The 24,829-nt window shown below is 53.2% G+C and overlaps 2 protein-coding genes across 7 annotated transcripts; both read left to right on the top strand.

Annotated features, from left to right (window-relative positions):
- NPTXR (neuronal pentraxin receptor) lies at positions 1 to 10,435 on the top strand. The gene is made up of 5 exons (XM_056509756.1): positions 1 to 749; positions 7,267 to 7,489; positions 7,622 to 7,866; positions 8,188 to 8,367; positions 8,754 to 10,435. The coding sequence occupies exons 1-5, from the start codon at positions 171 to 173 to the stop codon at positions 8,976 to 8,978; spliced, it is 1,452 nt and encodes a 483-aa protein (XP_056365731.1). The 5' UTR covers positions 1 to 170; the 3' UTR covers positions 8,979 to 10,435.
- A 6,067-nt stretch (positions 10,436 to 16,502) lies between these two features.
- On the top strand, positions 16,503 to 20,665 carry DNAL4 (dynein axonemal light chain 4). Of its 6 annotated transcripts, none has more exons than XM_056509700.1 (4): positions 16,503 to 16,559; positions 17,586 to 17,795; positions 18,503 to 18,586; positions 19,495 to 20,665. In XM_056509700.1, the coding sequence occupies exons 2-4, from the start codon at positions 17,724 to 17,726 to the stop codon at positions 19,657 to 19,659; spliced, it is 321 nt and encodes a 106-aa protein (XP_056365675.1). In that variant the 5' UTR covers positions 16,503 to 16,559; positions 17,586 to 17,723; the 3' UTR covers positions 19,660 to 20,665. The 6 variants fall into 6 exon arrangements, with proteins under 6 accessions (XP_056365675.1, XP_056365699.1, XP_056365684.1 ...); XM_056509724.1 differs by having other exon boundaries at positions 16,511 to 16,559; positions 17,583 to 17,795; XM_056509709.1 differs by having other exon boundaries at positions 16,531 to 16,859.
- The last annotated feature ends 4,164 nt before the right edge of the window (positions 20,666 to 24,829 follow it).

Raw genomic sequence — 24,829 nt, 5'->3', positions numbered from 1 at the left:
GCTGCCGGTACCGTCCTTCACCGCCGGCTCGCTCCGGGCTGCCCGTCCATCCCTCCGACCGCCCGTCTCGCTCTCCATCCCCGCCCGCTTTGTTTTCTCGCCGTCCGCGGGCTCGGGCCCCCCACGCCGCTGCCACCCTGAAGTTTCTGGCGGTGCTGCTGGCGGCGGGCATGCTGGCTTTCCTCGGGGCCATCATCTGCATCATCGCCAGCGTCCACCCGGCCGGCACCGCCGCGCCCGCCGCCGCCGCCGACAATGACTCGGCCGCCGCCGCCCTGCTGCCCGCCGCCGATAAGGGGCTGGGAGCGCTGCACGGCCCCGCCGAGGCTCTGGCCAGCGCCGGGCCGCGCCTGCCGGGGGGCCCGCCGCTCTTCAGCCGCTTCGTCTGCACTCCGCTGAGCACCGAGTGCCCGGCCAGCGGCACCGGCAGCGGCACCGGCAGCGGCAGCGCCGCCGGCCCCGAGGAGCTGCTGGCGCTGCGGAGCGCGGCGGCCCAGCTGCGGCGCACGGCGCTGGAGCAGAAGGAGCGGATCCGCATGGACCAGGAGACCATCCGCGAGCTCACCGGCAAGCTCAGCCGCTGCGAGGGCGGCCTGCGGAGCCCCCCCGCCAACGCCGCCGCCGCCGCCGCCGGGCTCCGCGCCGCCCCGCGCCCCGGCACCATGGGCCACCCTCCCGACGAGCCGCCCGCCGTGCGGGAGCTGGAGGAGGCTGTCCGCACCCTCCAGGACCGAATCGACCGGATAGAGGTGCGAGGGATGCTCCCGGGGCTCTGGGAGGGATGCGCCCCGGGAAAGATGCTCCCACACGTGCCATTCCCCACGCCAGCTCGTCGCCCTCATAAGGCTTCAGGAAGGTTGTCCTTGCCTCCCTCTTTCCTGAGATCTCTGCCCAGGGAGTCCTCCTCACTTTTTTCCATGCAGGGTAGTCCCAAAGCGCCAGGGCTGCCCCAGTTCCTCCCAGTCTGCACCCAGGCAGGGTACCTTGCTTGCCCCATAGCTCCTCCAGAGCAGGTTGGCAGCTCAGGGCCAGATCCTGCCCTTTAGCAAGAAGAGAAATCCCATCTGATGCCATCATGGTTGTGAATGGGACATCTCACAAAGCAAAGTGCAGTGCCACCCCCCGTGAGCCTGGCACCCTTTCCTCACATGGTCCATAGGAGCTGGAGGGACAAGGGCACAGCTGGAATCCTTTGCTGTGCCCATTCCTGTGGCACTGGGCTGTTGGCACATGGGATGCAGATCCCATTCTGAAGCAGCTGTGCAGCATGTGCCTGGCAGGCTCAGTCCTGGCCCAGCCACAATCCAGTGGCACCAAAGGCTCTGCCATGATGCCTGTCCTGGGGCACATCACAGAGTGCATGTGAGTTTTGATTTATTTGGGCTGATTCGGGCTCAGCAGTCCCACGGAACTTGGCAGACTTTGCAGGATATGGCTGTAGCAATAGTTTTGGCACATGAGAGCTGCAAGAGGAGAGTTGTCTGTTTTCCCTGTGGGAATTACTCCATGTAAGGGTTGTTCCCTGAGGTCTGTCAGGTGTTAGAGCCACCAGCAAAGAGCCTCCTGCAAGTCCTCAACCTTTTCATCTTCCTGTTCAGTTCCCTGTTGCCCTCTCCACTCTTGCCTGTAGTGTGGAGATAGGAGGGGGATCATGCAGCATCTATGGGGTCCCTCTCCTCAGTTTTGCCCTTCTACCCCTCCTTGCTATGTGGGTGCAGCAGCAGCAGGCAATGGATGGGAAATTCAGAGCCACTAAGGTCACAGGCTGAGAAATGAGACTGGGAGAGAGGGTTATTGTAATCGATGCAGATATGAACAGAAAAAAAAAAAAAAGACAGAGAAAGGCAAATAAATACATGAACACAAAAAGGAAAAGAGCTGGAAGACCACAGAGGAAGTACCTATGACCTGCCAGTGTGATGCACACACAGGTACAAGAAGAAACACAGAGGCATGCCAGGAACATGCAGAGAGGGTGGGATGTGCAGCCTGTCTGACACATTGCCCACAGCCAAAGCAAGGGACAGACCCCCCTGCAGCCCTAAAGAAATTATTTTCCATCAGCGGAATAACACAGCAGGTATGCTCATGTAAAAATAAAGTGGGGAAATGAGTCTCTGCACACATATACCAGATGATGCATGGTGGGATGTGCCCAGCATATCAGTTTGGATCTTGGGGAGCATCAGACCATAGAGCCGTGCTCTCCCTCTTCTCTGTGGGGCAGCATCACCCACGTGTTGCCCTGGCCCCTCTCCTGGGGTGTCTGATGATGGTGGCAGGTTTGGGGTGGAGGAGGAGGGTGAAGCTCACACGGGTTGGAGCAGCCTGTCACATGTGCCTAGGGAGCCTAAAGCAGTGCTGGGATGATGCTCATGCACACATTGATGAGAAAGCCAAGTGGCACATGACCAAAAATGTTCTGTTTTGTGTTGCCAGGGGCCTGAGGGTCCCAAATATAAGCTGCAGGGGAGAAACAGCACCCTGAGGCTCACCTGAGGCTCAGTGAGCCCTGCCAGGTGAGGAAATAAGGCAGTGTGTTACAGGTGGGCTGGACTTTGTCGTGGCTCCCACCTGGTAAAAGTGTCACCTGTGTGCACCACACCCCTGTGATGGCTGCAGCCCAGCCAGCTGAGCCTCGTGGTCACACCTCAGCCATCCAGTGATGGTTGCCTCTGGCCTCCCACTCCAAATTGCCTCCCACTCTAGGAGCAGACACCTAAAACTTCATGGTGGGGTACCTGCACTCTTCTGTCCTGCATGGCTCCAGCTGTCAGCCCTGGGAGCCTTTCTGGGATACCCCATGACATGGGAGGCACTCTCAGCCTCCACAGCTACCCTGGATGATGGCAATGATCATCCCAAAAGGTGACCTGGATGGGGACAGTCCCGGGGTGGCCCCCATGTGATGAAGACTCTGCAAAACCTATTGGGAGAGAGAGGAAATGCTGCCAAGTCTGTAGTGGCTTAGTCTCAGAAGAGAGCTGACACAAAATGCCACGAGCTGCTCTGGGAAGGCTGCATCCCAGGGAGTCTCCAGTCAGGTTTGCCAGCAGGGATTACTGCTGGATGCTTCAGAGCTGGGACTGCGGGGAAGATTGCTGATCTAATCTGGGCACTCTCAGCCCTGTCTGTAAGGCATAACAAGATTTATTCATGCACTGAAAAACCTATTAAGGCATTTGTTTCTTAATTTTGTCGGCATGGTAGGAGGATTTCCCAGGAGAGGATGCAGAGAGGGCCCCCACGGTCTCGCTCTTTGTCCCCTGCCATTTCTGTGGGGCTGGGCTAGCATCAGCTCAGCATTCACACATCTTCCCTCACCTCTTCCTAATGCCACCTGAGGCACGGATCGTCCTTTCCTCATGCACAGCAGCCTAGTTAGGCTCTTTCATCCTGGTTTTGAGGGTCCCCCCTTGCTCTCAGCACCTGCTCATGTACATGGTGCATCTTGGAGCACAGAGCCGAGGGACCCAGGTGCTTCTTTTCCATGCTTGGAGTTATTGCTGCAAATGGAAAGGGACTGGGGAGACAATCACCTGGGCTGTGCTGAGATGCAGCTGCCCCCCTTCTCCCCATCATCCCTTGCAGGAGAGGGGAGCAGGAGAGGGGACAGCCTGATGGGCTCCATGGGGGACCTGCTGGAATTGCAGCAGCCTGTTTGCTCCTCAGCTGGTTCGTGGCTGTGCCATTGTGCTGGTGACCTGGCTGCTGGCAGGAAACAAGGAATGGGAATGGTAGTGACCTAGCTGCTTCCCTCCTGCCTTCATCTCCAGCACTGCGGGGATGTAAAACTGTGACAGTCCCAGCCCTCCAAGAGAGGTTTTAGGGGGACAGGATCAACAGTGAGCCCTTCTCTTGTGAGGAAGAGGGAAAGGCTGATGCATCTCTGTTTTTCTTCTACTCCGTGCAGTCCCTTTTGGAGTTTAATCATCCCCAAGGTCCTGCCTGGGTCCAAAGAGGTGGGAGGGTCCAAAAAACCCTGGTGCAGCAGGTGTGCTGTCCTGCAGCAGTGAGCATCCCAGGGTAGCAGCCAAAACTGAGGAGTTTTGTGGGGGCTGTAAGGACTCATGGTTCCAAGGAACAGGATGGGTCTGATGTATGTTCACACCCAGCTGAACATCATGATCCCTGGGACGTGCCAGGCTCCATCCCGCAGGCATCCTGTGCTCCTGCCTGCCCTGTCCCAGCAGCCAAGGTGGGAACTGCTGTGCTGGGGGCTGAGGGGGAGCAGCAGCGCCCAGATTTGCCGGTGAATTAGTAAATGAGGCTCTGATCTCCTTATGTAAATCAAAGTGCATTTGCCGACTGAGGGCTGCAGCCCCAGTGAGCACACGCCGGCGTGGCTGCTGCAGCCCCCTGCCCCCACCTCCCCCTCCCCACCGCCTGCCAGCCGCTGACATTTAACGTGACTAATATTACCTGGCATCTTTCAGTCTTTTTTGCCGGTTCTGGTGGCCAAAAAGCGTGGAAGGAGCCTCCCCCACACCCACTGCCCACTCCCCGGCTGCCTGTGCGGCGGCAGATGGGAAGCCGGGTGCCTGCTGAACAGCCAGGGAGAAGGCGCTTCCCTCCCTTCCCCTCCCCAAAGGTCACCACTAAGTAACAGCTGCGCATCAACCATTAATAATTCTGCAAATAATTTGCCTTGTGAGAAAGATTCTCGGGGATGCAGCCTAGCCTGGCATTGGGGGAATCATCCAGCACAACTCGGCTGCACAGGATAGAGTGTGGAGTCCAGCCATCATCTGGCTTTAGGGACACGGATGGTGTTTGCTGGGATGGCCCTGAAATCCTGCCAGATGAGGGTACTGGCTGCAATCCCTTTCCATAAGGAACAGGGGGTCAGCAGTGGTTCAGTCGGCCATGTGGCTCCCTGGCTGCCAATTTGGAAGGACCAGCAACAGCTGGAGAGAGGGCTGGATAAGGGGAAACTCCGAAAGGGGGAAGAAAGTGAACGGGAAAGGAAAGATACAGTGTGTGTGCATGGAGAGAAGCATCAGGAAGAGATGCTCCAAAGCCAGAGAAATGAAAAAGCCATAGGGCAAAAAGTTACAGAGTGAAGAAAATAGCAGCAGGGAGAAAAGCAGGAGGAAGAGGGAGGTAAAAAAAAGTACTCAGTCACTACTGAATAATGTAGGGCAGGCTATCGGGGGCTAGTGAGAGTGACAAAATCTCCCAGCTTTTTCTTTTTTCGTCATTAACAGATGGAGCCATGCATGATAGCAGGGACGTAGGCTCCAACCCGCAGCTCGAGCAATCAAAGCGTGCGGCAGACAGGAGCGTGCCAGCCTCCGCTGCAGCCAGGCAGCCTGAAAGCAGGAAAAAAGCTCTTGGAGCCCATGGGATGTGCCCAGAGAGGCAAAGGCAACCCCATCCCACCTGTGCTCCCTCCTCAGCCAGCTCAGCTTGGGTACAGATGCAGACAGTCCCAGGCAGGAGGATGAGAATTAATCTTTCCACTTCCCTTTCCTCATGTCATCTCTACCCTGCCTTTCATTCAGTGGATCCCCAAGACCCCCTACAAAAAAAGAAAAAAAAAAAAAAAAAAAAAAAAAAAGAGTTAAAGCCCCTTTCCTATTGGCTAATCCTTCAATTTTGCAAAGACCAAAGGTAGGATGCTCTTTGCTGGGCACATTTCCCTTACCAGGAAGATTTTGCTCTCACTGCAAGAGCACCCTTAGTACTGCCCAGAGCAAGCTGGCAGTGAGACCTGGCATTCGGTCAGGGCTGACAGATGTCCCCAGCCCAATCTCTCTTTTCTTGCTGGGTTTTGCTTTTCCAGGTTGGTTTTCCTCACAGAACCTGTGGGTTTACCCCAGCAGATCCTGCTGACAGCTCTGTAAGAGCTTGGGGCACCACAACTTTTATTTTATTGATAGCCTGAGCATGTTGCTCCCCAGAGTGGGTACATTTGTGCTCACACCAACATCATCTTCTCACTTTTCCTCTCCCTGCTGTTCCCATCCGCCAAGGCTGCATCCTGCCCAGCCAAACCTGACTCTCTTCCAGCTTTCCCCTCCCTTCTGTTGCTCACAATGGATAGCAAAGATTGGGGGTGACATGAGCAGCCATCCCTCCCCTTCATCTTTGTGTGCATGATGATCAGGTCCTGTCCAGCCTGGAGAAGCTGGATATAAGCAGGAAGAAAAAGCAGGAAGCCACAACCACAGGTGAGCATGCTGACCTCCCCAGGCCAGTTCTGAGACAGGAGGGAGCTGTTCACATTGACAGGGATGGTGTCCCCCCTGTCCTGCCAGCACAAGGAATATGAATGACCAGGGCTGAAGCAGCCGTGCAGATCCCTCGGTGCTGGAGGAGCCAAGGCAAGGGTCTCCATGGCTGCTCCAGCACCTCTGGGAAGGTCTAGTAACACCGAGAAGGTGGTTGTCATCTTTCAGAGCCCATGGCAGAGACACTAATGCACTAAGGACACAGGGACAGAGAAGGGCTCCTATTTACAGAGAAACTCCGGAGCATGGCAAAGGGTCACTTTCTCCCTTCCAGACTGGTTTTCTTCCAGCTGGGATGGCGTCTCCCAGTAAGGTGGGATCTGGGGTCTTTGCAGAGTGCAGTAGCAGGTGGGAGCACCTTTACCAGCTGCTGTGTTGGATTTGGACAGGAAGAGTTTTGGTCTGAGTGTTAACCCTGATGGGACAAGACGGGCTCAATGTCCCCAGGTGATGGTTCATGCCTTGAGGATCAGAGACTTGACAGCCTGGCACCAGTCCCACTTCTCCCTGGCATCCTGGTGGCCCAGGAGAGGCTGGCTTATGGAGAGCTACCTGGCACACGTGCACACACCCCCGCACGCCAGCTGAGCTCGGCTAAGAGGATTACAGTCCCATTAAGTGATGTTAATGTGCTGGCTATAGGTAAGCAGCCTCACGAGCAGCAGGAGTGGCTGTGAGCTCCAAGGTCCTGCCTGCATCATTTCCTCATCGTGGGAGGCTGCCTGCAGGAGCAGAGCCAAGGGATGACCCAAACATCCCATCCTTGCTCTGGCTCTGAAGCAGCAGAAAGTCATTAAGAGCAGCCAAACTTCATTTTGCTCAATGGGGGCTCTGAGAGGGGAGGCACAAAGTCAGCTGGAGGCTCTTGGAGAAGACCCCAGTGCGGATATGGGACTGTCATCCCAGCATTACCTGTAGTGCTGCAGGCTGGGCATTAAATAAATGTCCTTATTTAAACTGTTGTAGTGACACTGTGATGAATATTCTCTTTTGTGCCTCCTATTCCTGCCATCGTGACTGCTGCCAAGTGCAGCAGGAGCTGCCAGCCCGCACCAATGGCACAGCACCCACTGCCCCAGCACTTGCCCGTGATGCCCTCCACACCAAGATGGAGCAGCTGGAGGAGCAGCTCCTGTCCAAGATCCTGACCCTGCAGAAGGAGCGCCAGGCCGCCAGCACTGACCGCAGCCAGCAGCAGCACAACATCGAGAAGGAGCTGAACTCCCTGCAGAACCGGGTGACGGAGCTGGAGCACGGTGAGTCCTGCCCAGCGAGGATGGAGGTGGGGCTACCCTGAGGCACACTGCCAGAAGAGCCCCAGGACAGCTCACCCTCATCCCAGCTACAGGTGCTGACCTTCCTCTCTCCTCCCCATCCCTGATACATAGGGCCACTGGGCTACAGCCCTCCTGATGCCTTCAAGGTGACCATCCCAGTGCAGAACAACTACATGTACGCCCGCATGAAGAAGAGCCTGCCAGAGCTGTATGCCTTCACCATCTGCATGTGGCTGAAGTCCAAGGCCCTGGCAGGCATTGGCACCCCATTCTCCTACTCTGTCCCAAGCCAAGCCAACGAGATTGTGCTGTTGGAGTGGGGCACTAACCCCCTGGAGCTGCTCATCAATGACAAGGTCAGTTGCAGGAGGGGCAGGGGAGAAAACGCTGCCCTCATCTTCCCTGCTTCAATCCCACTAGGAAATTATATTTGTGGGGGCACTGGTGTGGGGGAGCTGGGAGGATGGGACCCTAGGTTTATGGTGGGAAGCAGGAGGACTGGGAGGATGGCTCATTGGGGTGAATTTTGAGAGGGAGAAGCAGCACATCTGGATGTCTGTACATTTTGGGATGCCACCATCACCACGGGGATGTATTGCTTGCTCTGTGAGGAGCTGGGGAGACTCCAGGGTCCCTAGCAGTCCTATGAGCACCAGGATCTTGCTCTTCACTCAAAGGTTGCCCAGCTGCCACTGAATCTGAAGGACAAGGCCTGGCACCACGTCTGCGTGGCATGGACCACGCGGGACGGCAAGTGGTCGGCGTACCAGGATGGTGAACAGCGGGGTGCTGGTGAGAACCTGGCCTCCTGGCATTCCATCAGGCCCCAGGGCATCATCATCCTGGGTCAGGAGCAGGTAGGTACCAGTTGGACACAGAGAGCTGCCAGTTAGCATTGGTCTGTGGAAGTGGCTGGGGGGAAAAGCCCCCAGGTGGGGCAAGGGGAGGGGGCAGCATGGGCAGGAGTGCTCAGCAGGGCAGTTGGCTCTCCTGCCTGTTCATCCAGCCTCCAGGCTGGCCACGTGCCCTCATTGTCTTCTCTTCCCTCTCCCTATCCTTTTGGCCTCCCTGCCTCGTCTTCTGGAATCTCTTCCATGCATTCATCCCCTCCCCTCCTTGCCATCAAGCACCTTGCTCTTCTTCTTCCCAAACTTCTCCCTCTCCCCCTTGCCATTTCCCACTGGATGCATGTTCCTCCTCTTCTCTTCATCCCTGTTCAATCACCTCTCCTGCTCTTTCCCAGGACACCCTGGGGGGCCGCTTTGATGCCACACAAGCCTTCGTGGGAGAGCTGGCGCAGTTTGGCGTGTGGGACCACATGCTGGCGCCAGCAGAGATCCTGGCCTTGGCTAACTGCACCTCCCACCTCCAAGGGAATGTGATCCAGTGGGATGAGCAGGCGGTGGAGGTGTTTGGAGGTGCCAGCAAGGCAGGGTTTGCTGCCTGCGAGGAAGGGAGGAAGGCATGAGCTCCCTCAGCCCTCTCCCCAGCGCCAAGGAGCCCGGTGGCGGGAGCCCCTTTCTCCCCTCCCAGACCAGTGAGCCTTGCTGGGGCAGTGCTTGAGCCCCCCAGTGCTGGTGTCCCAGGAGGGAGAGGGGCCCCTGGAAATCTCCCTGTTGTCCCTGTGCTGGTGCTGTGGCTTGTCCTCACTCCTGGCAGGCTGGCTCCTGAATCTCATCCTGCCCCACTTCTGTTTTGGGTGGAACTCGCTGTACCTGCAGGTGTCCTTGGTATGGTGAGGGTCCTCACCTAGCCAGACCTAACAGGGAGTGGGAAGGAGAACTCCATTCTCTTTGAGTGCAGTCCAGCCTCAGCGGGATGCCAGGGTGCAGGCATCACCTGAACACATCCCCCTTTCCTTATTTATTTCTAACAACCTCACTGTCCAGTTTCATGAGCCTGCATTCCAGGATCTCACCTCCATCCCCATACTTCTCCTGCTGCCCTGGTTTTTTAAATGTGGCCCCAGGGAAGCTGAGGGAGAATGGCAGAGAGTCAGTGGCACTTACCCCCTGCACCCCTTTCCCTGCCTCTGCTGCCTGTTTGGGCAGGGCTGCCCGAGGGGAGCCAGGTTTTTGAGGCAGAGGGATGAGGGCACTTCCCACCACCTCCAAGCTGTGGATGGGTCAGCCACCAAGGGAACGGGGGGAAAGGGGCAAACATCTCCCCCAGCGCTGGCCGAGGGGGAAAGAAGGCAGGACTGCCACCGAAGGGAGCAAAAGCAAGAAAAGAAGAGATGGAGGATGGTGGTGGTCAGAGGAGCCCTGCCATCCATCCCCCTGTCTTTTGGTACTGCATTGGACTACTTACTGCCTTTGGTTCCACCCAGCTCCCCTTCTTTAGCTGCTCCTTGCCAGGAACAGGGCTGCCACTGGCCTTGAAACTGGGGTGAAAAAGCAGGCTGGTGTTTTCCCTGTGGAGTGCCTGAGAATACTCTGTTTCCACATTGTGTGGTCACCAACATCTCGATATGTGAGTGTGTGTACGTGCACATGTGTGTGTGTGTCTGGGGGCGGGGTGGGAGGGTTATTTCGGGGCTCTCATGGTTGCTAATGCAGTGTTCAGCTTCCAGTGTTCCCCCCTACCCCAAGTCCCACTTTGGGTGACAGCTGCCCCCGTCCCTGGGGGAGGCAAAGCTGGCAGGAAGGTCAGCCGTGCCACTCCCTATCCCCCTGTCCAGGGTCTCTGCCAGTGCTGGGGTGGCTCAGCCTGCTGGGAATGACACAGCGGGGATGGGGAGCAGCCCTTGTGCCAAGTGGGAGCACTGTGACCTCCGTGCACCCCGAGGAGCTGCCCCCTCCCCCTCGCTCGCTCGCGCTCTTTCTCCAATGCACGTTCGTGAAAAGGGCCCCTGACCGCACCCGTGTCGGGACATTTCTTTTGTAAAGCTGATCGTGAACAATAAACGTGATGTTTTCTGTTCGAGCCTCCTGTGGAGCACAAGGCTGCTGGGGGATGGATGGGACTGGTCAGCCCAACATGAGGAGACCTTCCCCAGGGTGCTTAGGGTTGCATCACTGATGGGAGCTGGCTGAGCCCACTGCTGGCATTACAAGAATATCGTCACAGGGGTTTGGTTTTCTTGGTATTTGGTATTGGGGATGGTGTCACAGTCTGGCCACCTTTGATCTGCTCCACTGCAGAGCAGTGTGGGGTACAGGCTGCTGCTGGTGGGGCATGAGGGCTGGGGGAAGCACCTCTCCATGGAGGGAAGTAAAAAAATACAAGTGAGAAATCATGACCTCTAGGTCAGAGCATGATAGCAAGGAACTCACATTGAGTATAAATCTAATTAAGTACAAGTAATGAGTTTCTGACCTAGCTAGGCACAAGATGGTTCAGGCATGGCTCTTGGAACTCCTGTTGTAGAACAATTCATGACCAGATCTGCATGGTGCTTTTGCCTCTCAGTGGGTCCTGCTTCTCCCATGAAAGGTACAGCTTCACCAATATTGGGGGAAACAGAACACAAAGCCAGAGGACTGAATTTTCCCATTGCTGGCATGCTCTCTGAGTCACAGCTGCTCCTCCCCACTTCTCCTTCTGGAGGGTATTTAATGCCATAAAAGAAAGGCTGTCCCTCTCACCTTCAGCACATCTTCACGAAGTTGAGGGCTGGTTTTGAAGAGAAAGTATGTACTTCAGCTGGAACATCGGTTCAAGGCCTTGCTGAGCTGGAGGCTCACATCCCCGTTACTAAGAGGAGAGGGTTCAACAGCTGCCATCCACTCATGCAGCCAAATAACAGCAGCATAGTTAAGATGCACATTTTCTAGAGAAGAAAATGTCAAAAACCACTACTGGGATCATAAACTCAAAAAGAGGTTAAAAGGGGGCAGGGGGGGAGGGAAACTGGTCCAGAAGATCCTCCTATCCAAACTGCAAAAGCACTGTGAGAGGGTTCTTGGGGCTGCTGGCCAAGGCAGCAGAAATGTGAGAGGATGAACAAGGATGGAAACAGCCTGGCCGCTGATGTAGGCTATTGGCAAAACACCCATCTCCTCCCAGAGCCCGGAAACCCAGCCCACGTTGAAACTGGGTGTAAATGCTCTCCAGAAAAGCAGAAACAAAGGGGACACCAGGAGATGCTTGATCAGGGCCTTCAGTGCTGCCCTCCTCATCCCTGCCAAATGATGCTGGCATGATCCTAATCTCAGCCATGTCCCCAGGATGTGGATCTGTCACTTCTGGAACAGGAGAATGGGGAGAGCCTGGTGGCAGAGCCTTTGCAGGGTGAGCTCCTCTCTCCCAGGGGTTCACAGCCAGTTAGACAGACCTGGGGCAGACAGGAAAATGTGGTAGAATTTCCCCAAACCTTTTAAAAGCTTCCAGAAAATGCCTTCACATAAGGCTGTTCAGGAAACAAAGGCTTTATGGAAAGATGAGAAACTGGATGGGAGACACAAATGAAGAGCAGAAATAAATATTTGATTTCCATCCTGCCCTGGCTCTCTGCAGGAAGCAATGTCTGCTTCTTACCCATCTGAGGAGGAGAGCGAGATTGAGACCATTTCTTTTCAGTAAGCTGAGCCTTGCAAGAGCTGCAAACCTGCAACAGGGCTTAAAAGGTAGAGGAGATGACAAATCAATAGCGTTGCTGGCTGCAAGGAGTAATTACAATGACTTACACATATTGCTTGCTTCTAAATTAACCAGGAGCACTCAGGAGAAGCCCCGTGTGTCTCTAAGGGCAGCTGGCTGGAAAACAACGTGTTGTGCACAGAAGAGATGAGGAACAACAAAGCTTTGAGGGAAAGGGGAGGGGTAAAGAAGGAAATTTTTAACAGTGGTGTGGAGAAGGTTTTGTGGTTGTGGTAGGTGCTTCAGCTGGTTGGCTATGTTGTGTCCAGACATCCAGGATAGGAGGGAAAAGGTGGAGAGATGGGCAGTGAAGGGCAGGGCAGGGCAGTGCAGGGCAGGGGCACTGCTGGGCTGTGGCAGTTCAGCAGGAGCTGGCACAAGAGGAGGTGGTATGGGAGACAGGTGGGTGTGATGGATGCTGTCCTCTATCTCCTTGCCAAGGGGCTGTAAGCAGGCTTCTAGGACAGGAAAGGGACTGCCACTTCCTTTCCTAATCTGCAAGACTGGCTGCTGCAGGGCTTTCTGCTAGCCAAGGGCTTAGCCAGACTCAAATAACTCCCACCTCATTCTCCCAAAGAGTTTTGTCTGACAGTGAAGAAGACCAAGTGAAACATGGCAATGGGAAACCTTCAGGCCTGATGGCTGTAATTATTGTATTTGAAAAGAAAATGCTGATATTTATGAAACCCTCCAGCCCCTGCCCCTCTTTCCAGAGGGCACCACTAGCCATGTGGGCGCTGCCTTCCCAGGGAGGGCAATCCTGGGACCCTGACTTCAGAGTGGGCTTTGGGGATCTCCTGTGCTCCCCAATACCTGCAACCTCAACAGAGTTTGCCTGTCACGGCTCCCTGCAGTGTGTCAGCCTCCTGGTGCCCTCAAACGAGGTCAAGCCAGTCAATACTTGTCCCCAGGAGGTGACTTCCAAAGTCCCCATTACCTGCTCTGCCCTAGCCATGGGGCACTGCCTAATTGCCTCCTTTCACCTCCCTGTCCTGCTGGGAGCTTCCCTTGCTGCCTGCCAGAGCCAGAAAGGCTCATTAAGCCTTGCACAGGGAATGCATGCTCCACGATTCCGGAGCATCTGGCACAGGAGCAGCCCCCGCACGGCTGCTAGTGCTGCAGCAACAGACTTACTAACAGGAGCTGTCGTTACTAGAGGTAGTAACTACAGCATCACGTGGATCTGTTTCCCAGCACACCAGGGGATCTGGCTGTCCCAAAGTGAGCTGCCCTGTCTCCCGGCACAGAGGCTGAGCTGCCACCCACTCCTGCACACCAGCATCCCCATCCCTGCCTTCCCTCAGCTCAGCATGGTGGGGGTTCTGATGCCAGCAAAATGTGGCTTCAGCACTACCATGGGCCCTCCTGAGAGCTGCCTCCACATCCTGGAGATGTGACCCAATTCCCCAGACCTGGCCCTCTGTTACTACCCAAGGCAGTGTGGAGGCAGTGCCCAGTCCCTGACAGGCTGGACAGCAAGCTCCAGCTTTGCCACAAAGAGATGGGACATGGCACAGCAGAGCCTGTGCCCACAGGGACAATGGGAAAGTCCCAAAACCTGGCCAGAAGCAGGTAAGAAAAGAAAGAAAGAAAAGAAAGGTGCCCTCCACCTGATGAAGAGTCAGCCTGCTGTCTGGTCAATGAAGATGACTAAAAGAAAGCAGGAGGTAGTATATTTACTATGTATATGTATATTTTGCAGTTATTTGTTACTTTCCTGTGCTCAGCGAAGGATTACAACACACCCTCAGGTCAGAAGGCAAATGGTACTTTGTTTCAATGCATTTCAATGAAATGGCTGCTGAAAACAAAGAGATGAAAGAGTTTCCACCGCTAGTGGCAAATAAGGCATGACCAGCCAGAGCAAAGCAACAATTCCAGCTCCCTACAGATCCACGGGGGTGAATTGAATCCTTGCTCTGGACTTGCTTTCACTTACAGGAGGGCACCTGGTCCACTGGTATTGGAAACTAAAGATCAGGTGATGTGCTGTCTGTGCCGTCAGAGCCAGCAGCAAAAGGACAAGAACCCCTAACCTTTGCTGGCTGAACAAGGCTCTGACTGCCTTGCAGAGTTATACAGAGGCAGCCTATGAAACCCTGCACTCGAGGGTCCAGAAACCAACTGCCCACATTTTGTTAAACCACAGTAGGTGGAGACAGGCCAGCAGAATGCTCTCCTTCCTCAGGAGGCATCTCTATCTCACAGCCCCACTGTATCACCCACCACGATCACAAAAACATTGTTCTTCCTATCTTTGGGCCAGCTGCAGTTTTTGTTTGACCATTTCCCTTTATCTTCTCACCTGATGAATAACCTTCACAAACAGTCTCCAAGGGAAACACTCCCGGGGGTCACATTGATCAGAACCAAAGCTCATTTAATTAAACCCACAACCACAAAGATAAGTGTGCTCCCCCCTGCCCCATGCATGGAGGTACATGCACACAAACACACCAGCTCACACTCACTTGCTGCTTGGTAGTAAAAGTGGGTGAACTACACAGGGATTAAAGCATTAAAAAAAAAAATAATAAAAAAAAATACACAGCAAGAATACTGTGCTTGAAAGAGCCGTGTCCCTGGAGAGATTAGAGTAGCTGCCTGGAGATAAAGTAATGATGATGGAAAGATCTTCTTCCTCGCAGAGATTCTCTTGCTAATTATCTTGTCTGAAAAGAAAAAATGATGATCTCCCAGCTTTTATCTGTCTCTTGACAATTTTAGCTCTGTGCCTGCCTTGTTGCAAGAGGCCCAAAAGAGGAAGGAGAAGGAATTAGCCCAGGAGGCAGGAATGGTAGGAGAACAAGTGGCACAGGAGGCAGTGCTTCATTTTTGTCACCACCAGCAGCGACAGAAAAGGAAAAGATGAATGATCACTGCAGCTTTGTCTTTCCAAGCCCATAGGCAGCTTCCCAGCCCCCAGCACTGCTCTGTCAGGCAAAGGACAGCCAGGAGGTCAGACTCACTGCTGAACCTGTGAAAGAGATAACAAGGTGTTCTTCCTGTGATCACAGGGCACAGCTTGGTGCTGCAGTGAGGGAAGAGGACTCCTGAGCTGGCAGGGACAGGAGAGCACCCAGATTGTTCCTCCCCCCCCTCTTTTCCTTCTCAAACAGCTGGAAAGCAAATTCTTCTTTCAGCAGGGAGTGAGCAGCAAGAAGGTTTCAAACACACGCCAGCCAGAAGGACCACATGAAAAATCAGACCCGTGAGCCACACTGCAAGACAAGGATGGCCACTGATGGAAAACCAGGGATCACACCCAGCAGCTGGGGCTTTGCTCAGGAGCAGTCTTTCCCTTGGTATTATCCTGGAGCTTGCTGCTTCTCCACCCGTGTTACTTTCAGATTAATACAACCCTAGAACTCCTTGATAACTGTTTAAGCCCTAGTTTAGAGGAAATTGGTGTTACAGAGGTTTTGTAGCAAGCCCAAAGCCAAGAAAAACCTCAAAACAAAAAACCATTACAAGCATAAAGCCACAGAGGGCGGGAGGGAGGCGATTTTCTCAGTGGGGATGGAGGCTGGTGCTATGGGAGCTGTTTGCAAACTCATGATTCATCCCCACAGCATCACTTGCTCCTTCTTTACATTCCCATTGACATGCAGACATGAGCTGCTGCCTCTCCCACACAAGGAGGTCCCGTCCTGGAACCCCCAGGCCATTGAGGTGCTGGGGCATGTCCAGAGAGGGGCAATGGAGCTGGTGAAGGGTCTGGGGCACAAACCCTGTGAGGAGAAGCTGAGGGAGCTGGGGTTGTTCAGCCAAGAAAGGAGAAGGCTCAGGGGTGACCTGATCACTATAAATACCTGAGAGGAGGCTGTAGCAAGTGGAGATCAGCTTCTTCTTCCGAGCACCCGGGCACGACAAGAGGCCATAGTCACAAACTGCACCAGGGGAGGTTTAGGTGGGACAGCAGCAGGAATTTTTTCACAGTAAGTGATTAGACACTGGGATGGGCTGCCCAGGGAGGTGGTGGGGTCACCATCCCTGGAAGTGTTTAAGGAAAGACTGGATGTGGCACTCAGCGCTGTGGTCTGGTTGACATGGTGATGTTCGGTCACAGCTTGGACTCCACGATCTCAGAAATATTTCCTAACGTGTGATTAAAAAAAAAAAACAAAATTGCCCCAAACCGCTCCTTGTTTTTATCCTTATCATTGTTGTTTAAAAGAAAAAATAAATAAAAATAGGCTCCTAAGGGGTTTTAGGTCAGAAAAATATTAAGCTGCCAGACGCCAGGTTAGGGGGCGGGGGGGCGGCACAACACAGGCGCTCCGCGGGCACCCCACTGCCGCCAGGGCCCCAAGGCCCCGCGCACCGCCCGGCGGGCAGCCAGCCAATCAGACTCGGCGGGCGGCGCGCCTCGTCCAATGGGCGCTGAGGGGGCGGGACTTCCCGGCCGGTTGCTATGACAGACTCGGCTCTTCCTTAGCAACGGCGCTGGGCCGCGCCGGCCGCGCAGGTGAGGCCGCGCTCGCAGCCCCGCGGTCCCGCAGCCCCGCGGTCCCGCTCAGCGCCGCTGGCCGAGCGGGGACAAGGGCGGCGGACCGGCGTGGCGGGGCTGCTTCGGGTGCGCGGTCCTGCACACCCTCGGGCTGTGGCCGCGGGCACACCCCGGGCTGGGGGTGGGTTTCGAAGTGGCTCCCGGCGGAGGCGCCGGCCAGGCGGGGGTTCTGTCCTGCGGAGGTCGTGGTTTGGGCCACCTGCGCGTTCCTTTGTGAGGGTTGGTGGTCTGACTCGGTGCTTTAGCCAGCAGCTCTATGTACGTAGTGCGTCGCCTGAGACCGTGGTGGTTTCGTTTGCCTTTTAATATGGGCTCAGCTTTGCTCCCTCTGGGTAGGAGAGGAGAATGCTTTTTTGTGGGTGAAAGAACCAGCGTGAGGACCGCGGTGCAGTGCTCTGAATCTCTCATTCAGTGCTGTGCCACTGTGCTGCCCTGGTAGAGGCAGGCTGGTAATGAGGCACGTCCAGAGTTTTCCCATATGGCCCTCCCCAGCTGGCAAATGCTCGGGGATCTGAGGCGCAAGTGCACAAACGAGACCAAGATGTTCCTGTTAAACATTTCCGTCCAGACAAGTCTGCAGATTCTGTGCTTAAAATACTCCTACCCTTCTCTTGTCATGTGCAGTTTGAAACTCTTGGAGATAATAGTGTCCCGGGAATACCCTTTTGGCATTAATCAAGAGTAGTAGCAGCTGATATATTGTTCTCTTGTCCTCTCTTGAAAGCTGTACCTTGGCTCAGCTCTTCCCTCAAGCTCCACTGGTGCTTCTGGGAAATGCTGTGCTCCTCACTTATGGAAAAAGATATGGTTTAATACTTTGTTTGTATTAATGGTCTATGAGCTAAGACTCTCAGTGGGGTGTCAATGTGCTGTTAGGAAATGGCAAGTGAGTGAGATAGTGTGATATTCTCATAAGTTTCATTTGCTTTCAGTTTTAATTGAAAGCCATCTGTCTCTTGCCCATGTTTGTTTTTGCTGAAGCAGTCCTCTAGGCCAAGAAGTGACTCCTGCTGCTGAAGAGAGGAACACAGAGCCCTGTTTCTGTCAGCTGGCTGTGCCACAGCACTTTGGTGAACTCCAGGTAGCCTCTCCGCCCCTTCCTGGAGTCTCTGTGGAAGGACCATGGAAGAAACTGAGGAGGAAAAAAAGGACGAGGCTGATTATAAAAGGCTTCACAGTTTTCCTCTGATTAGGGTAAGGAGAGGGATGGATTACACATTTACCAGTGTCAGAGATATGAAAATCTGCCTTTGTTCTTACTGTCCTTTTCCTGCTGAGTAGCTACTGTGAGAACAGGTGTACTGCTGGTCCTGTGGAGAGATCTGGTTGTCACTGCTGCTTTCTCCTTGTCCTTGACCTCTCCTGGGGAAATCCAGTGTCCCCATGTCAGCCAGAGGAAGCCTGGGGCATAGTGATCCATCAAACAGATTGAGAGCACACTGCCTTTGGAGCCTTTTCCTGTGTTTTGGATGCAGCTTGCTTTTTGTCCTAGAGAAGCTGGAGCAAAAGATCTTGCTAGCCAGCCAGATAGCAGCAGCAGAAGGAAAGTCTGTGTAATTTAGACTTCTTTGTTACTCATATAGCAATAATTAAGGACTGTGGTTGAAACAGTGTTAGTGTGCTTTCCCTTTATCTTATAGCAGAGAAACTGGCAAATGTCTTGATCTCCTGTTTTAAGCTGTGCTTCACAGTACTAGTTTTCATGTAGGTAGAGAAGAATTCCTCATTGGCTGGAGGAATGGTTCACTTATAATGCAATAAGCCATTTTCATATTTACAATGTCTAAGCCCCCAGTAGAGCCAATGCAGAAGTTAGAGCAGTTGTGTGCAGAAGCTGTGTTAGAAGTTGTGTGCAGCTGTTATTTTTCTGCTTAGTTGTGTTGTCTGTCTGCCCTCTGCAGCACTCGGACATGCCGGAGGAGATGCGCATAGAGACCATGGAGCTGTGCGTCACGGCGTGTGAGAAGCATGCCACCAACAATGAGGTACCAGCCACCTCCCAGACGGGCAGCCTGCTGATACTGCAGCTCAGGGAGCCTGCAGGAGCAGGGATAGGGGATAGGGCAGAGCAGAGCCAGGTCCTGGCGTCCTGTTACTGTCTCTCTGCACCGAGCTAGGGTAGAAGGAGGCAAAGAGCTTGGCTCAATCTCAGATTCACTTCTATTGGTCTGCAAGACCTGTTATAGCATTTTGCAGAGATTAGTAGTGATGCTGGCTCCCAAATCTTATCTCCTTGCTTATCCTGCCTTCCTGAGACATGCTTCCACTCTGTTCATAAAATGCCCTGTGTCCTGGGGGCTTGGTTCAGAACTGCATGGAGTCTCTTGTTTTGGAGATGAGTACATGAAAGTCTGTTAAGTATTCCCTCTTGGCATTAGGACCAACAATCAAGGGAAAACATACCTTGCTTCATGGGCAGGGCATCACCTGTCACTGAAAAATCTTCCTATTTTTGGATCAAGCAGGGTGTGATCTGGGAGAAGTAAGCCTTTTAAAAGTCAGCCTACTTTCAGTGTTTCAGTAATTAGCTGGAGAAAAAAAAAGTGACTCCTGTAAAAATAGCTGCAGCTTAGTGACACGAATCTGCTCTCATGGTGACCACAACCAGCATAACTCCAGCAGCATCTAAAGCAGAACTCTTGCTTCAGACTGTGGAACTACAGAAGCGATGCAGTTCTTTAATTTTTCCTAGCTGCTGTGCTGGAGGCTGCTGAGACTGGTTCCACCCTTGGGTTTACCTCTGGGAAGCTCCCAGTTCCTATGGTGCAGCTGCTATACCTGTTGCCTATGGCTTGAGTAGTCTTAAAGGGAGGAGAGGATTAGGGGGATGTTTGCATAAAACCTTCCTGGTTGCTTTGTCTCACCCTGTGTTCTATTCCTTGATGTTCTCCAGAGTGCTGCAAAGATGATCAAAGAGACGATGGACAAGAAATTTGGGTCCTCCTGGCATGTGGTGATTGGGGAAGGTTTTGGCTTTGAGATCACTCATGAGGTGAAGAACCTGCTGTACATGTTCTTTGGTGGCAGCCTGGCTGTGTGTGTCTGGAAGTGCTCCTGACCCCTGGCTGGGTCCCAGACTTGCTGAATACAAGAGATTTCTTCCTGCTCTTGACAAGTTTTGTATGATCTGGAGGTGGGGCTTTATTTTTAATACTTAAATGTCAAGATTTCTTTTTTTCATACTGACGTAACAATTCTGTGGGATACATAAAGTTGGTGCATGTGTGTGTATAAACTTGCTAAACTGTCCTGTTCTTGCTTGTGGGATTTCTCATCTGTCTGTGGCTCTTTCCTTGGTGTTTGAGCTGGAGCAGGAGGGAAGTGAGGAATAGGTAATCTCTCAACACACTGCACAGCACCGCTAGCAGGGGAGAGCAAAAGTAAAAAGGTGCCATCTAGCCCTACATTTTTTTTTTTAATTCCCATTTATTCCACATAGTTTTCCTCTCTCCTCTGCTTTCTCTGCTATCATGCAGTATGGCTCTGACCAGCACCTGTCTTTTCCTCTCTCTGGATGCTGCTTATTCTTCTTCCCTTCTGAGATGTCTGTGCAGAGCTGATAGCACCAAGGGTCTCCCTTCAGGCTGTCTGTGGAGGTGTGAGCCACAGGGAAGCAGTCCCAGATTGCCCTTCCCTGCTGTTTTGGGAGGGTACAACAGCTGAGCTGCCTGGGTGTAGGAGGTTGCTATGCAAACTGCCCCCTCCTTTCTCACCCACAGCACACAGAGACAGCATGAAAACACAGGCGGCTGACGACGCCTGGGGAGTGGGTGAGAGCTCTTTTTAAGGCTCAAATGCCTCCCTGTCAGTTCCTGGGGGTGTTGCAAGTGCTGTGTACTTTCAGCATCTTGTTTGGAGGTTGACAGAGGAAGGAGGCTCCATGTGAAATATAACTTGGTCATCAGAAACCTAATGTCTTTTCTGGACTTGCATTCTTTTAGCCTGTTTCATTTTTTAAAGCTGTTGGTGTTGGAGGATCGAATGAGCGTAACTATGTTACGTGTATGGCTTATTTATAAAACCTGGGGAACTGTGTTTTTACAATAAAAGTTTAGTAAAATGTCTTTGTGTGCTTTTATGTAGGCAAAGTAGTTCAAGAAACATTGAAATAAGTAAGCCATGGTGTAGCACAAGCAGAGGACAGTGACATTGCTCCATCCTGCAGGTTTCCTGTGTGGCACTCATCCTCCCTGTTCAGTTCCTTTTACCAGTGCAAGCCACGATGGTGAGGAGGGTTGCCAGGCCCATGGTGCTGCTGGCCACATCCCTCTGTCCAGGTAGCAGTCTAAGCAGTAGCAGCAAGGGAATGTAACTGTGCCTGCTGTCTTAACAGTGTGTCTCAACTTTGACCGTTGGAGTCTCGTATTTGTAGCCTCCTTAATTTTCAGATTTCCTCTCAGAATGTTGTCAGCTGACACCGTAGTTAAGTCTGAAGGATCTTTCTGAATTAATGCCTGTGGTGGAACCTGGTCAACAAAATTTGTTCCTCAAGTGTTATTCTAGGGATGCCCTTTCTCAATTTCATTGTGTCAGGGAGCCAGGAATTGGAATAATATGAAGACAACTAAGAATTATTTCCTATTTGGGCCATCTGTGCTTGGCTGGGCCGGGGTAGGTTGGTACCATGATTCCTGCCCCATGATCAGAATTGCTGTGCTGTGTAGAGCACCCCAAATCGTCTGAGCTGTCTCATGGTGCAGTTGCTCTGTGTCCCTCCAGCTGGCTGCCTTTATGTGAAGATAGTGCTATTGACAACATTTTCTACAGCTGGCAGGTGGAAAAGACTATTTCCTCTTCTTCAAATTTCTGTCTCTTCTAAATTCAGAGCGAGAGGTAAAGTCTTTGGAATGCCCCACGCTGGAGTGGGATGATCCCTTCATCCATCCCAAGGTCACTTTAATTGTGCCTCTTTCACACTAATGAATAATTAACTGCTCTGTGCTATGCACAGGTACGCTGGTCATGGGCATCTCTGCAGGGTCGTGGTGACCTGCAGATGACCACACAGAGCTGCTGACCTCAGCACAGAGTCTCTTGGACTTGCTGCCTGTTTATCTTCTTGGCCACCAGCTGACCAAAGCTAATGTCTCCATGACCTGCATTGGCAACAAGGGAAGGGTGAGTGCTCCCCAGCCTTCTCAAAGCCTCAGTGTGCAAACAGGTTAAAGTGATCTGGGTGTGAATGTGCAGCAAGTCAGCTCCCACACTGCCATTCTCACCAGGTAAGTGCAAGGTGGCTCACAGGTGAGTGGCAGGCTATTTTTATTCACAAGGGTAACAGCTTTCCTACAGGGAGTTATCATGGGGAGGCGAACCCTTGTTAGCTGGCTTGCATTCCCATCATTGGCATTGTACCTGAAAGCACGAGCCTCAGCCTCCAAAAATGGGTCAGATCAAAAATGATCAGTCAGATCAGTTGTCCTGCCTGTTCCAAGTTGATCCATGCTTTGCTGGCCCCTATGTGTTAGAAAAAAAGACTTTCACCCTCCTTTTGCTGTGGAGCTGGAACATCTTTGGGCATACCTGTAATTTTAGTGGAGTAAGGTTTATGGATCAGAGATGGTCCCTTATCTGTGTTTTCCTATAAGAGATCTCTCTGTGGCTGATCAACCTGCTGGATCCAGTTCAGAGGAGGCCACGAAGATGATCAGAGGGCTGAAGCACCTCTGCTATGAAGACAGGCTTGAGAGGGTTGGAGTTGTTCAGCCTGGAGAAGGGGAAGGCTCTGGAAAGACCTTACACCAATACCTGAAGGATGTCAACAGGAAAGCTGGAGAGGGAATTTTGGCAGGACCTGTTGTGATAGGACAAGGTTTAGAGGTTTTAAACTAAGAGGTTTGTTCTAGATTGGATACAGGGAAGGGAAGAAGTCTTATTTAGAATGAGGGTGGTGAAACACTGGAACAGGTTACCTAGAGAGGTGGTGGGTGCCCCACCCCTGGAAGCATTCAGGGATAGGTTGGATGAGGCTCTGAGCAACACAATCAAGTTCAAGGTGCCCCTGGTCATTGCAAAGACATTGGACTGGGTTGACCCCTAAAGGTCCCTTCCAACCCAAACCATGATTCTGTGAGGGTTGGAGCCTCTAAGGCCTCTCTGCTTTACACTATAAAACTGTTCCCAGTTGCTGGAGGATTTTTCCTTATGGATTTTCAGTGGAAAGCTGGGAAAGTTGGCAACAGTTTGCTTGCTTTTCTGTTTCCCTCTCATTTCTTGCCCCCCTGCGTATTGCTGCCATTACCCATCAAAGCATCAGGCTGAGTCAGATGTAGAAAATGAGATGAAAAACGCAGGGTGATGGATGGGTGGCAGCCAAAATGACTCTTTCTATCCATCCATCCCCTAAAGCTGTGATAGTAGCTCAGAGGCTGTGCCTCACGACTTCGTCCCTCCCTGCTGAGGGGAGATGGGAACATCATTATCAGCTGCCGATGATTTGGAGCCAGCAGTGAAAATGTCCTCGGATGTAGGGCTCCTCCTCCGCCCCAAGGGTGACTCGAACCTGCTGGGAAGATGGAGGAAGAGCTGGAGGGGGGAGATGAGAAGAAAGAGGTGCAAATTCAACCACGTCTCTATGATGATGTCATGGCAACAAGGTACATCGTCAGGTGATCAGGGCAGACTTTGAAGGTCTGCAGCTCTTTTCTGCTGCTGCAGGCTCATGTCTGACTCGCTGAAAAATCTTTTGGTTAATATTTAATGCCAGCGTTGAAGTGCTAAGGGTGCCAAATGCCTCGCCTAAGTCCCCTGCCTTTGCTTTCCAATGGGATGCTAAATCAGGGTGAGGAGGTAGGATTGCAAGGCTCATTATCTGGGAATGGGACTAACAGTCATAGGGTGGCTTCAGCCCATGGGGTCCCTCTGCCCATCTGACTCTAGGACATGAGAAGGAGGTTGCTATCCCCTCCAGCCCCGTTTGGAGCTGGTTTGGGGCACTGGAAGGATGAGGTCTCCCTCTTCAGGGCTGGCTCTGGAATAATGAAATCCGTGGCCCTGCTTCGGGAGCCGAGCCCAGCTCCTTTGATGCGATCAGTCAGTACACGGAGTTGGTGTTTTGGTTGCTTGGTTGTTGTTTTTCTGAGCCGTGACCTAATGATCCCGTGTTCCAGCTACAGCCCCTCCTAGGGGCCTTCTGTCTGAAACGTGAGTCCGGACTGAATTCAGCAAACTTCCCGGAGCAAGACGCTGTGTTCCCCCACCCAGGGAAGCCATCTGCTCCCCTCCACCAGCTCCTTCTGCGGGGCTCCGGGCTCGCCAGCAGGGCTGGAAAGCTCTCCTCCTCCTCCTCCTCCTCGCTTGCCCCGGCTCTCCCCGGCCATCTTGCTAGCAGAAGGCTGGGGAACGCGGCGCTGGCTGGATCTGGGGCGGTGATGGTGTCAGCCGGAGGCGGTTTCCAGGCAACTGTGGCGCCGTGGGACACGGAGCCAAGAACACCGGGAACAGCGCGTTCCTGGGCGGGGAGCGGGACACGCGCGGAGCGGGAGCGCAGGGATGGCGGCACAGGAGAGCAGGGGGCTGCAGAGCATCCCCTCCTGCCCGCTGATCGTCGTGCCCTCCCCGGCTGGGAGCGAGCATTTCCGAGCTGGCTGCTGGTGCATCACGCGACAAGGAAGGGCTGCGTGATGTACGGGATTTCACGTGTCTTCTGCATCCCTTGGAAGATCAAAGGGAAAAGAAACACTGTGCCAGACTGTACCCCAGCCCCCAGACTTATCGCAGGTGGCCCTGTGCTTCTCTGTCCATTATCAAATACAAAGCTCCACCACTACAAGTCGTAAAACATTTTTGTGCGCACATCCCAGCTTTGTGTCTCTGGGTGCCACTGAAAAAGTGAATTTCTTGTAAAAATAAATGCTTTTACCTTCCACAAGTTCCCCAGCATCTGGTGGGTCCCACCGCCCCTCTGTGCTGATGCCCAAGACAGTATCCCCACTCCTTCCTGCCTGTCTCCCATACCTCATTTACAGGCCCTGGCAACATCCCTGCCCCTGAAATTCACCTGCCTGGTAGCCCTTCTTTACACTGCCTGCCCAGTGATGCCAATACTCACATCCCTTTTGTTTTATCCAGTTTGAGTGGTTTTTGAGAGGAGGCTTGAGAACAACTGATTTTCAATGGATGAGGGAGGGTGATAAAATTGATATGGCCAAGCACTGGGGGAAAAAATCTGGATTCTTAGAGTGCAGCTATGATGAACATGGGGAAGGGGGATATACAGTGCTTGGCAG

This window comes from Oenanthe melanoleuca, chromosome 1A (genome assembly GCF_029582105.1).
Source record: "Oenanthe melanoleuca isolate GR-GAL-2019-014 chromosome 1A, OMel1.0, whole genome shotgun sequence".
Lineage (NCBI taxonomy): Eukaryota > Metazoa > Chordata > Aves > Passeriformes > Muscicapidae > Oenanthe > Oenanthe melanoleuca.
The sequence above is the reverse complement of the archived record's forward strand: the minus strand, read 5'-3'. Positions and strand labels throughout refer to the sequence as shown.